At 41.1% G+C, this 14025-nt stretch overlaps 1 protein-coding gene across 2 annotated transcripts in view; it reads left to right on the top strand.

Moving 5' to 3' along the window:
- Sgcg (sarcoglycan gamma) overlaps positions 1–14025 on the top strand; it is a 66160-nt gene that overhangs the window by 21014 nt on the left and 31121 nt on the right. For both annotated transcript variants that reach the window (XM_028758684.1, XM_028758683.1), the window contains one exon: positions 7903–8100. In XM_028758684.1, the coding sequence (XP_028614517.1) occupies positions 7906–8100 (195 nt within the window). In that variant the 5' untranslated portion in view covers positions 7903–7905. The remainder of the gene's footprint in view (positions 1–7902; positions 8101–14025) is intronic.

Raw genomic sequence — 14025 nt, 5'->3', positions numbered from 1 at the left:
CAGGGAGAATGGCAGCTGCCCCAAGACAGGAGTCAGGTACACAGTCACACTTCAGCCTTGTCTGGATGGAACAATAGGGTCAGGGAGAAGTGACAGATATCAATAGACAAGCTCACAGACTAACTTCATACCCATAATTTTCCTGCCGCAGTTACCACTCTCTGCTTCTGTGCTGTTTTTAAGATCTACCTTCCAATATATACATTTCATTTTCAGCTTGACATAGTTTGCTTTCTGTGACAATCTGGATGAGAATGGCCCCAATGGTCCATATAATTGAATGTTTGGTCTATAGTTGGTGAACAATTTGGGAAGGATAAAAAGGTGTGGCCTTATTGGAGGAGGTATGTCACTGGGGATGGGCTTTGAGGTTTCAAAAGCCCACACCATTACCAGTGTGTCTTTGTCTGTGTGTCTGTGTGTCTACCTAGTGGTGATGTCTGAAGTTGTAAGCGTTCAGTTACTGCCTCAGTGCCATGGCTACCTGCCTGCTGCCATGCTCCCAGTCATCTTGGTCAAGGACTTTAATCCTCTGAGACTGTTAGCCCCAAATAAAGTCTTTCTTCTATAAGTTGCTTTGGTCAAAATGTGTTCATCATTAGAAAGGTAGTAAGACACTTTCTATTGCTGCGATACAACAAAAATATTTATTTGGCATGGAGGTCCTAATCATATTCCCTCACTAGGGGAAGATGGGGCTGGAACTTCAGGCAGGAACTTGGAGACAAGAACTGAAGCAGAAACCATGGAGACATTCTGATTATTGGCTTGCTCTCCAGGTTCAGTTTTGGCTTATTTACACCCAGGGGTGGCTTACCCAAAGTGAGCTAAGCTTTCTCACATCAATCATTAGTCAAGAAATGCCCCCACAGACTTGCCTACAGGCTAATCTGATGAGGCATTTTCTCAATTGAGTTTCCTTAGTCCCAGATGTCAAGTTGTGTCAAGTTGATTAAAAACAAACAAACAAGCAAACAAACAAACAAGCAAACAGTGGGGCATGTGGACTGTGCCACAAAAGGAACTGGCACAGGATTGGCAAGGTGGAGCATGTTCAAACCCTGGAAATCTTAAAACTTGAGACCAGCAGGAGTGGAACTCTCTCCCTGTTTCCATGCCTGCCTCAGAGCACAGAACCTGGAGACCCCTCAACCTTACAGGTGGTCAGTCACATAGTACAGCACCTGGAATTCTTCCCCACGCAAATGAGCCATCTCAGTAGCCTTAGCCTTCAACCAATGATCTTTTTCCTCCCTGGATGTTCTCATGCTTTTCCTCAAAGCTATATAACCTTGGTTCACCCCAAATAAAGCATAGGCATTCAAACCCACCCCGAATAAAGAAATATGCCACAAGCTAAGGTCATCTCAGAGAGCTGCTTCATTAAAGATTGTCAGAGAAAGCCTTCAACTAAAAGAGCTGTAACACTAAGATTCTTGGAGAAGGACCTCTCCCTCCCCACACCCCCCAGCACTTACTCCCAACTGGACAGAATCCTGCCTGTTCCAGACTCCATCCTTCCAGCCTGGTGTGCGGTGTTGTCTGGACACTCTGAGACGGAGAAAGCAGAAGACTAGGAACTACAACATTCATCCCGGACTCAGATTCCCCCTTCCAGCCTGTCTGACACTCAGGAGGAGGCAGGCTGAGACCTCACCTGTTCCACCAACCTCACCCTGTCCTCTCCAAGATGGTGTACAGGCATTATATAGACATTCTGGGAGGAGAGGCAGAACTAGGGACCACAACAAACAACCAACCCTTACCAGTTGTGGTGATTTGCATAAAAATGGCCCATATAGGCCCATCACCAGTGGCACTATTAGGAAGTGGACTTGTTGGAGTCAGTGTAGCTTTCTTGGAGGAAGTGTGTCACTAGGGGGTAGGCTTTGAGGGTTCAGATGCTCAAGCCAGGCCAGTGGCTCATGGTGTCTTCCTGCTGCCTGTAAATCCAGATGTAGAACTCTCAGCTCTTTCTCCAGCACCATGTCTGCCTGCATGCTGCCATGCTTCCTGCCATGAAGATAACGGACTAGATCTTTGACACTGTAAACCAGCCCCAATGAAATGTTTTCCTTTATAAGAGTTGTTATGGTTATGGTGTTTCTTCACAGCAATCAAACCCTACCTAATATAAAAGTTGGTACCAAGGACTGGGACATTGAAGAAAGGGGTTATGGAATCTCCTTCTGTAACCAAGGAAAGCTGTTGAGCTTAGGATTGTGTCATCAGAGTCCCTGTAGGGAGGCCCAGGGAAGCCATTGTGTAAAGCCGTGCAGGTGAAGCCTGGGTTACCTTGGAGACCCCATAAAAGGAGATAGGCCTGGCTGTGCTTTGGATGAATGTGGACACTGGGACTTTGGACTAGAAAAGCAGTTGAGTACTTTAAGTGGGGCTTAATGGGTGATCCAACTAGGAACATGAACTGTGGGGGCCTGACTCAAGAGGTTTCAGAGGAGAAAAATATTAGTGTGTGGCCAATAGACCATTCTTGTGATGTTTTGGCAAAGATTGTGGCTGCTGTCTGCCCTTGTCCAAAAAGCCTGCTTTGAAACTGAATTGAAGAATTTGGAATTAATTTCATTGGCAGAGGAAATCTCAAAAACAACCTAGTATGTATCTCTGTTACATGGTCCTTAGTGGTCACTCTTATGCAAATCTGTAACGAAAAGGAGCGAACTGTGGAAGGAAAAATAGAAAACGTACACTTTGAGGAGAAAAGGGGCAACCAGGAAGTGGAATGGAGCTAAAGGAGATAAACAGATTAAAGACAAGCCTGATACTAAGTGGAATAAAAGGAGTGATGATCTCAAGGCAAGTTCACATCCAGATAAGCTTCCAGTTTGTGAAAGAAATTAAAGAACAGCTTAGACCTGTGTGTCATTGTCCATACCCTTAATCCTAGCACTCTGCAGGGAGAAGCAGATGCATCTCTTAGTTCAAGGCCAACCAGGTCTACAGAGTGAGTTTCAGGACAATCAAGCTTTGGCAGTGAAGGGAGCCATCAAAACCAGAAAGCTGGTGAAGATGTAATTGAATGAGGGCCCATGTTCCAATCCCAGCAAGCAGCAGAGCTTGGCAGGTTTGGCCACATGGCTCTGGCTTAGAGTCAAAGATGGAAGAAAGGAATTATCTCCTTCTGTAACCAAGGAAAGCTGTTGAGCTTAGGATTGTGTCATCAGAGTCCCTGTAGGGATGCCCAGGGAAGCCATTGTGTGAAGCTGTGCAGATGAAGCCTGGATTACCTTGGAGACCCCAAAATGTTGGAGATGCCAGAGCCATGGGATACCTGCTGAGGAGATCTGCTGTTGACAGGGAAAGGAACCAGCTCAAGAGAGAGAAGTGTGTTGCAGTCAACAAAGCTGAAAGTACTTGGGAGTCTGAAGAGCACTTTGACATCAGACATGGAGATGCAGAGTTTGAGTTTGTCCAGCTGGGTTTCAGTCTTGTTTTGGCTCAGTATTTCTGCATTATGTTCCCTTCCCTTGCTTTTGGAATGGTAATTTATATCCTATGCCATTGTATGTTGGAGGCATGTGATCTGCTTTTTCATTTTGATCTTACATGGGGTTACAGTTAAGAGATTGCATGAGTTTCAAGAGACTTTGGACTTTTACAGGGTTGAGACTTATAAATTCTGGAATCTTTTAAAGTTGTACTCAATGCATTTCTGAATTATGATATGGCTACAAACCTATGGGTGCTGAGGAGTGACTAAAAATGATTGCAATTGACCCATAGGGAGTGGCACTATTAGGAGGTGGCCTTGTTGGAGTGGGCGTGGCTTTGTTGGAGGAACACCAATGCACAGCTATGTATATAGCCTGCCAGATATGGGGACCTAATATATTCTGTAATTGTTAACTACCTAAGTCACCCTTTGAGTTCTTAGATAACATTGAATTTGTAATTTTTCAAGAATCTAACCAGCCTATAAAAAATACCTCCTTGAAGTAGAAAATTCTGTTGTCTTTGGAAAGTCATTTATGTCCAGTGATGTTTTGCTTGGGAACACAGGTGAAAAGATGTTTTGCTAAAGCAGACATGTGGAAGGACGCATGATGAAGGAATATAAATATGACCCACAGACAGTAGGAGCACGAGCATTGATTCACTTTTCTCCACCTCACTATTCTTCACTAACGCATTGGTTAGCATTGGTTCGCCTTACATTGAAACGCTGAGCTAAGCTTGTGGTGACCCCATAGAGAGAAACTCACCAAAGAACTTTTCATGAGGTTCCTGTGGCATCTTGCCACTTCTGTAGCCCCTGGCCCACTGGTGAGTCTTGGGGTTTCTTCTGGATTGAACCACCTTTGCTAGTTCGTGTGTGGTGTCTGCTGAGAGGACCGGACTGCAGCTGGTGATTGTATTTGGTGTTCGCTACTGGAGTGAACTGCTGATATCCTGATAATGAAGACTGGACCTGCCCCCAAAGAACTATTTCTAAATAGTTCTACCTCCTCCATGTCCTAATAACTTTTCTCTTCCACTGCCTCTGGTGGGTGGTGGGCTAGGGGGGAGGGGATGGAGTTGAATGCTTATTAAAGTAGGTCGAGTGACCAAACATGCTCAGTCAGTCAACAGGGTCTTGAGGGAGGGAGTGAGGATTAAAGAAAAGACAAGACAATTAGATAACATTATAGTATGACTCCAGCCAGGGCTGAAGTGGCTTGAATTTTTCCCAGTCTGCTTTCCTATCATTCTAGGTACATGCAAAGAATATTATCAGTTCCAGGCCAAGGACAAAGTGGTCAAGGAATAAGCAAGGCATAAACAAAGTAGTCAAGGAACAATCCAGGCATAAACAAAGGTCCCATGGTATTCAGGGACTTATCAAGATGATCAAGATTTTGAGCCTACTTTCTTGTCCTACCCCAGTGTCAAATTCTTGCCAATATATTAGAAGCAGCACCAAGAGGTCTCCAGAGTTGAGAGAAAATTATGCCTACACCTCCTCCCTTGTGGAAGTTTGGTGTTTTGGTTTTTTGTTTGTTTGAAAGACTGCCGTGTATCTCAATCTGACATTGAACTCAAGTCTCTACTGTCTGAGAGGCCAGGTGACAGAATTGTAAGTGTACATCCCCACATCTGGCTCCTTGTAAGATCATGTGATACTAACTCCTTTGGAGCATGACTCAGATGTTAGTCATCTTGGTTGCCTACTCCTCGAAGTGTCTTGCCTTGAGCAGACAAGTAAGTAAGGGCTGGTTGAAATACAGAATGCTATTGGCCAGCCTATATTTAGCAAGACAGGATGGGCAATACATTCAATCATTTGCCTATATAATAAGAATCAAAGATGAGGCTGGAGTGATAGCTCAGTGGTTAAGAGCGTTTGTTGCTCTTCCAGAGAATCTGGGTTTAATTCTCAGCACACACAAGCATTTGTAACTCCAGTTCTAGAGCATCTAACACCTTCTTCTGGCCTCCATGGGCACTGAGTGTACATGGTACACAGACACACATGCAGGCAAGACCCACATACACATAAAATAAGTAATTTCTTAAAAGAGAATCAGAGAATGTGTAAGATAGAATACCTGTACGATTGCTTTACTTAAATAGCAAATAGCTATGAATTTAAAAATGTAGGAAATCTGATGTTTTTGTAAAAACACTAATGATTTATATCTAATGTTCAGGTTCTAAAAGTACTGATATTTAGGGCAGGGCAGTGGTGGTGCACGCCTTTAATCTTAGCACTTAGGAGGCAGAGGCAGGTAGATCTCTGAGTTTGAAGCCAGCCTAGTTTACAGAGTAAGTTCCAGGACAGCCAAACATATACCAACAAACTCTGACTTGAAAAACCAAACCAACCAATCAACCACCACCACCACCACCACCAACAACAACAACAACCCCCCCAAAACCTGATATTAATATTTGAGGAGTGCATTTAAAGTCAATAATAGTTAGGTACAACATCAACATACTTTGAAGGATGGTTAACTGGAAGCATAATTTTTAATGCTAACATAAATTATTTACAACTAGTTTATAAAATTAAAATTTGATCAATATATACATATTAAACACAAAATTATTTCCATGTCATTGAATATAAGTATGGATTTCAGAATGTTCACTCCCTCTGTTACTGTGTCCGAGGTTATAAATAGATCACGGAGCACTCTGTGTTTTTAGATTAGTATGATCTCTTGCCAACATGAGTTCCACTTTATATGACCTCAAAGCCCTGGGGAACTGGTGTTCTACCCAGTGGTGCCCAGTATCAGAACTTCTAGGGTTCTTTTTCATAGGCATTTGGTGTCAGTAAAAACAACAAAATCAGCTCTTTAGTAAAAAAAAACAAAAAAACAACCCCCCCACCAAACCTGATATTAATATTTGAGCAGTGCATTTAAAGTCATTAATAGTTAGGTACAACATCAACATACTTTGAAGGATGGTTAACAGGAAGCATAATTTTTAATGCTATTTATATTGTATGCTACCTGGTCATTCAACTCACACTTCTAAGAAGAAAGGTCTGCTCTTTCTTTTTCATTTTCTTTTTTTTTTTTTCTTAAGGGAGAGCCAAACTTTTTAAAAAAGATTTATTTATTTATGTATTTTATGTATGGGTACTTTGCCTGCATTTACATCTATACACCAGAAGAGGGCATCAGCCAGTTGTGAGCTGCCACATGGGAGCTGGGAATTGAATTCAGGAAGAGCAGTGAGTGTGCTGAGTCATCTCTCTAGCACCTGGAGAAAGGTCTTTTTAATACGATGCAGCTGACATCAGCAGGTAACAATTTAGGCGAAAATATTAAAGAGGCAATTATAAAACTTGGTGCTAATATTAAGAATGGGGCACAGTGGTTCATGGCTGTAATCCCAGCACTCAGGAGGCAGAGGCCAGAGGATTGCCATGAATTTGAAGCCAATCAGGGCCACAAAGGGTCTCAAAAAACACAACACAACACAACAAAACAAACCCATAAATAAGTAGTACAACTGGTGCAAATTTAACAACAGCCAATGGAAATGGTTCAGGTAAATGCGGCTCAAATGAGGGAGAAGCAGGAATGTCTCCAAGCTCCTGAAGGGTGGTGTGTAGCACATGGGTTGGACTTGGGAAGTGGGTCTATGCTATCACTTATGTGAGAGATACGGATGCAAAGGTGAGGGTGACCAAGGAAGGTACGTGTCCATGTTCCTCTTTCCAGAAGTGCCCGTGAGTGCAGTGAACCTGGGGACTCCTCAGGACACAGCCCGCCACCTATGCACAACTCGCCAGGAACGTGGCTCCTGTTTGGGATTCAGTTCTGGCAAAAATGGGTGTAGTAGGCATCTTGTTAAAAATAATTTATAATTCTGAATAATTTAGTTGAGAAAAGACATAATTTAACTATTCAGAATCAAACTGAGTAATTAGATTAAAAAAATATATGGTTGTCAACTTGAAATTTTTTCCTGTTTGATAACTTGACTTAAAGGTTGATGCTTCAATGTCAAGTTCAGCTCAGCAGAGTTTTGAAAGCCATAGACTATGTGTGTGCGTATGTATGTGGTGTGTGTGTGTGTGTGTGTGTATGTAATTGATTAAAATCTGCCACTGGATTTTAAGTGAATTGGTCACATCCAAATTACTTTAAATGACAAATTAAATATCTTCTTGTGGTTGAAACAGTACAACATGCTTCAATGTAATAATAGCCCCCCCCCCATTTGTTCTTCCTTTGAGATAGAGACTTCTGTATCTGACCTTGAGTTCACTGTGAAACTAGGGACTCCCTTGAACTCCTGCTCCCCTCCCCTCCCCCCTCTGGAGCTCTGGGATTACAGGTGTACACATCATACCTGGCTTCTGTCTTGGGTAAAATTGTTTTCTAAACTCATGATATATCAGTACTGACAACTAAGTTCTGTGCTCTCCCTCCTCCCCTCCCCTAGAAGATGGTTCGAGAAGAGTACACCACGGTCACCGAGGGCACTCACATAGAGAGGCCTGAGAACCAGCATGTCTACAAGATTGGCATTTATGGATGGAGGAAGCGCTGCCTGTACCTATTCGTTCTTCTCCTGCTCACCATCCTTGTTGTGAACCTCGCTCTCACAATCTGGATTCTGAAAGTGATGTGGTTTTCTCCAGTGAGTGTCGCCCTTTTCTGAGCATGCTCCTAATGTGTTCGCTGGATTATTTCCTTGATAGTGCATGGATAGAAGTTTCCTGTCTATGTCAGGATTTCAGTAGCTAAATGATGGTTTTTTTTTTTTATTTCGCTGACTCATTGTAAATTATACTGTAAGATTTTTTTTTATTTATAGCATTATATTTTCCATTAGTCATTATCTATGTGAGGTAGGAGAATTCTAATCTTGAATTTGTGGCTGATTCTGTCAAGATGTCTTAGTGGTCCGTTACAGATTAAAATCTATAGAGCTGTATTTTCCTAATGCCATCAGTCCTATAGTTTAGCGATTGCATGCCTGCTCTCACCTAAATTAAATTACTATAAAGAAGTACCTGAGGCAAGTACTTCTTTGTTTTTAAAGAAGAAGATTTTTGTTTGTTTTTCACTTAGTTTTTTATTTAATTTCCCTTTATTCTTGACAATGCATACACTAAATATGTATACATTAAAATATGACCGTTTTTATCCCTCTCCCCTTCTACAACTCTCTCCGTATCTCTCTAACAGATCCAACTCCCAATTTCATTATTATTTATTATTATTTTTTATTATAATTATATTATAATATATTAATTACATTAATATATTATAATATTATTATTATAATATATTATTTATATTATATTTATTATTATTTATCATTATTTATTTATTTATTTATTATTTTTATTATATTTATTATAAAATTATTTTTGTAACTCACTAAATCCAGTTAGTGCTGCCCACAAGTGCAGGTGTGTGGGACCATCCACTGAAGTGTGGGACGTCTGCCATTCAGTGGCCACAGCCTCTAAGAAGAGTGACTCTTCTTCAGCAGTTATCCATTGACTAGCTCCATAGTAAGGGTTGTGGCCCAGAGATCGTCTACCTATCTATGGCAGAATTTTGGCTGGCTTGATCTTGTGCAGTTAACCACAACTACCATGCGTTCCATAGTCCAACGGGTATGCCTTGCCCGAGAGCTTTCCCTGAGCCCCTCCCATCCTCCAGTTCTTACACTCTTTCTGCTTCCTCCTCGCTGGTGTTCCTCAAGCCTTTGGGGTAGGGAGTTTGTAGACATGTCACATTTAAAGCTGACAACTTAATCTAAAGACGAGGCTTGTTTGTTCAGCTCATAATTTTGGCAGTTTAAGAACTTAGGTTCAGGTCTGATGGGGACCTCAGGATGCCTGGGGAGGGGGTGAGTATGAGAATGCACATGGCAGGAAGAATCCAATCAGCAGACAAAAAGCCAGACTGGATGGGGCCCAGCTGGGGATTTATCACAACCCTCCCATGAGAGCCAACTAGGGGCCACCTGACCAATATCTCAGACTCTCTCAAGTGCAAGTTGCCATTGACCCAAGGGCCTTCCATGACCTCTCAAAAGTCCAGAAAGCTACCGCCCCATGACTGAGCTGTCAACACAGGAGCCTTTGGAGCAGTGATTCTCAACCTTCCTAATGCTGCAACTCTTTAACACAGTTCCTCATGCTGTGGTGACCTTTAACCATAGAATTATTTTGGTTGCTACTTCATTATGGTAATTTTGTCACTGTTATGATTCATAATGCAAATACCTGACATTTCCAATGGTTTTAGGTGACTCCTGTGAAGGTATCATTTGACCCACATGGGGTCTTGACCCACAGGTTGAGAACCACTGCCTTGGTGGACACACTTAAACCACACCCAAGCCAGAGCGATGCAACATTTGCATGTTTTCAACATTCTGTGCTGATGCGCATAAATGTGTGCAAAGACTTTAATATTCATAACAGATTTAGTAAATAAAATGCCAGCGGTCTTACAGAATTCACTCTATTCTAGATAGTCCCATATGTTAAAAATGCTTGCACAAGCTTATGTGTCTTGATATTTTATGTCCGTTTTGTTTATTTCGTGGTGCTGGGAATTGAGCACAAGACCTATCCACTGAGATAAAAACACTACTGTGAGGAACATCACAGTCTAGTCAGTATGTTTTCTCCAGGCAGCTGAGGGTGTGATGTGTGGCTGGCCTCTTCCCAAGCAAGAGTGATAGCTACAGTCTGGGGTTTAGTGTAAAGCGCACTTACTGAGCCCTACATTTTTCTATGCCTTTGTTTCTGTCATGTCACGGTTTAAGCCAATAGCTACCATTACTCACTTCACATAATAAACATTTGTATTTCTACACATTCTGGTAATATACTCATAAAATTAAAATATAGCTTAAGAAGGCTTATTGAATACATTTATTATTTGTATTTTATATTTGTATTATATTGTATATCCAATATGTTGTATTCAAATATTGTATATTTGTATTATATTTGTATATAATTGTACTTACATACATATATTAGAAATTATTATAAATTATATGTAAGTAAAGGTTACAAATACGAGTGTATTTAACATTAAACAATAGAGGTGCTGGGCTTTAATGCTCCCGTGCAGATAGAAAGGCCAGACACTAAACTTTCTCCTGAAAGCCCAGCACCTTCTGTGGGTTAGGGTTTGTATTTCTTGTCTTCTGAGCCCATAAATGTGATGCTAGCATGTCTCATTCTGTTAAGGACCCTGCACACCATCAGTGACACATTCCTGTGGAGGAAAACACCTCATACATGGAATGTGGCAAGGTGCAGGCTGTGACCTCCACGAGGTGGATCAGAAGTTGCCATGGTCTTCTTTGTTCTCATGGACATGAGCTTGATTGAGTCTTTGTTTTGGAAACATCATAGCTGTAAGACCACAAATTGTTTACTAACTCGTGCTTTAATTTTTTTCTATTCTGAGAAAATCTTAATATGTAATATTTCTGCTTTGTAGGTATAAAATAGAGTATCATTAACAACTGATCTGTTAGATTCAGCATGCCTGTAGGCTTGATTCATGTTGCTCACCTGAACATTTTTGGGTATTTATTTCCCATTTTCCCAAGTCTGCAGCTCCTATAAGGACCACTCCAGTGCTGAATCTCTTGATGAGGCTGTTTAGAGACCTCATGGGTAGGTGACAGTCATGCACAAGGTGTCCTCCTGTGACTCCTAGATGTATAATTTGTTTCCACAGCTTTGCAACATTGGATGTCTCTAAAGTCCAGATAAAGTCCCCGAGTCCTAATTTCTATTCTTTTAAATAAATGACAGACTAGCTGGAAAGGAAATAATAAACAATCCCATTTTCAATAGCATCTGAAAGAATAAAATGTCTAGTGGAAAACTAAGGAAGTAAGTACTTGTTCACACAAATTTAATACACTGATGAAAGAAAAATTTAAAAGGTATAAACAGATGGAAGGAAATAGGAGTCCATGTTACGAGGTTTAAAAAATGTACTATACTTGGGGCCTAGAATGTTAGCAAGCACCTGTAATCCCGTCACCTGGATTAGGCGGGACAATCGTGAATTTGAGGCCAGTCTGAGTTATATAGCAAGATCTTGTCTCAAAAAAATATTTTTTTACAACCCCCCCAAAACAAAAAAGAAACAAACATACAAACCTAAATATTCTTCAGCTTTCCATATAACCTAACCCAAAAGTTATTCCCAGAATCAATGCAACCCTATCAAAACTCTGATGCATTGTTTATGGAAATTGAAAAATATAACCTGTGTTAGTCAGTTTTCTATTGCTGTGAAGAGACACCACGATCATGTCAAACCTTAGAAAAGAAAGCATTTAACTTGGGCTGGCTTACTGTTTCAGAGGCGTAGTCCATCATCATGGCGGGGAGCACAGGCAGACATATACTGGAAAAATAGCTGAGAGTTCTACATTCAGATGAGCAGGTAGCAGGGAAGGAGGGAGGGAGGGAGGGAAGGAGGGGGAGGGAGGGAGGGAGGGAGGGAGGGGGGGAGGGAGAGAGAGAGAGAGAGAGAGAGAGAGAGAGAGAGAGAGAGAGAGAGAGGAGAGACTGTGTCTAGCATGGACTTTTAAAAACCTTATAGCCCACACCCACTGACATACTTCCACTAACAAGGCTACACCTTTTAAACCTAATAATTTCAAACAGTGCCACTAGCATTCAAATATGTGTGTCTTTGGTGGCCATTCTTATTCAAACCATCACACAATCTAAAGATTTGTATCCACATAGACCATAGAGAAGCCAAAGGAGCAGGTCAGTTTTTTTTTTTTTTTTAAAGATTTATTTATTTATTTTATTTATGAGTACACTGTCGCTGTCTTCGGACACACCAGAAGAGGGCATCCAATCTCATTACGGATGGTTGTGAGCCACCATGTGGTTGCTGGGATTTGAACTCAGGACCTCTGGAAGAGCAATCAGTGCTCTTAACCGCTGAGCCATCTCTCCAGCCCGGAGCAGGTCAGTTTTGACAAGATGACCTAATTTAGAAACATCACTCGCAATCACTGTTATAGAAACAAGTTACGCAGGGCAGTGGTGGCGCACGCCTTTAATCCCAGCACTTGGGAGGCAGAGGCAGGCGGATTTCTGAGTTTGAGGCCAGCCTGGTCTACAGAGTGAGTTCCAGGACAGCCAGGGCTACACAGAGAAACCCTGTCTTGGGGAAAAAGAAAAAAAGAAAAAAGGAAACAAGTTACAATGCTAAGCAATAAAGATCTGTTAGAGCCATAGGACAGAATGTAAACCCCAGTAATGAATCAACGGAGGTTTGAGTGGGGTGTCCAGTGGTGGAGGAAGGGTGGTCCCCTCAACAACAATGCAGGAAAGCATGAATTCACAAGAATAAAAAAGTATCCATGCCTTAGACCACACACACAGAAATCAGCGCATACACATTAAAGACTCAAGATTAAGGCCTGAAATGATCATACTCCTAGGAAAATAACATATATATGTATACATATATATATATATATATATATATATATATATATATATATATATATGATTCCTTGCGTATGATCCTGAAAACATTTTAAAAACCAGTAGGAAACAAATAGGATGATATCAGTTTTAAAGCTTCTGAATAGTAAAGAGAAAATCAAGAAAGTAGAAAGAGAGCTTGCAGACTGGAGAAAGTATTTACAAACCTTATACATCATAAAGGGTTAATGTCTAAAATATATAACTAATTCTCGCAACTCGGTAGCAGAAACATTAATAATCCAATTTGGAAAATAGGCACAAACCCTGATGGATAGTTGTTCAAAGAAGCCAAAAATGGCTAATAGGTATATGAAAAGTTGCTCAGTATGACTAATCATCAGAAGAACACCAATCAAAACTATACTAAGAGCACGTCACACCTATCAGGGTGGCTATTGTTCTGTTACAAAACAAGGAATAATTTTGTTCAGATTTTTTTTAAAGAACAATTTTTGGCAAGAAAATGGAGGAATTGGAACCCTGGTCATTGTTGGTAGCCACTATGGCAAGTGTTTGCCAGCCACTAAGAGTTAAAAATTTTGCTGTTACATGACCCAGCAGTCTTACTCTGGGTCTTTACCAAATGAATGGAATTGAGTTTATTATTAATTATTGTTATTATTATTTTATTCATATATAAGCCAATGTCCCTTCTTTACTAGGGTTACTGTCTAATAATGTACCAGCTGTGCCATAAGTCACGAGCTCCAGGAACAGGCCATAAATTCCAGGAACAAGGCCATAAAATCCCTCATCCAAAGAACAGCCTGGAGATAACCAAAAGGATGGGGAAATATCTTATTTCAGGATGCTGTGCTGGGCAGCCTTAGATGGTATGGATATCTTATCCTGTGGTTAAATGTTCGTGACACAGGACAGCAGTTCACTGACCAACTGGACACAAGCAAATCAGAAATCCCTGTAACATTCCTGGTGCCCACCAATGAAGTTATAGATTACCTAACCCTAGCTAAAATTCCCCTAGTTCCCTCTAAAAAGGCTTCATGCCTTTGTCTGTGGTTGTTGCCATTTTTGTAAGTGGCTGATTTCTGCAT

The sequence above is a fragment of the Grammomys surdaster genome, unplaced genomic scaffold (assembly GCF_004785775.1).
Source record: "Grammomys surdaster isolate TR1022 unplaced genomic scaffold, NIH_TR_1.0 126219, whole genome shotgun sequence".
In the NCBI taxonomy this organism is placed as follows: Eukaryota; Metazoa; Chordata; class Mammalia; order Rodentia; family Muridae; genus Grammomys; species Grammomys surdaster.
Note: the sequence above shows the minus strand (reverse complement) of the source record. Positions and strands in the feature narration are given on the sequence as shown.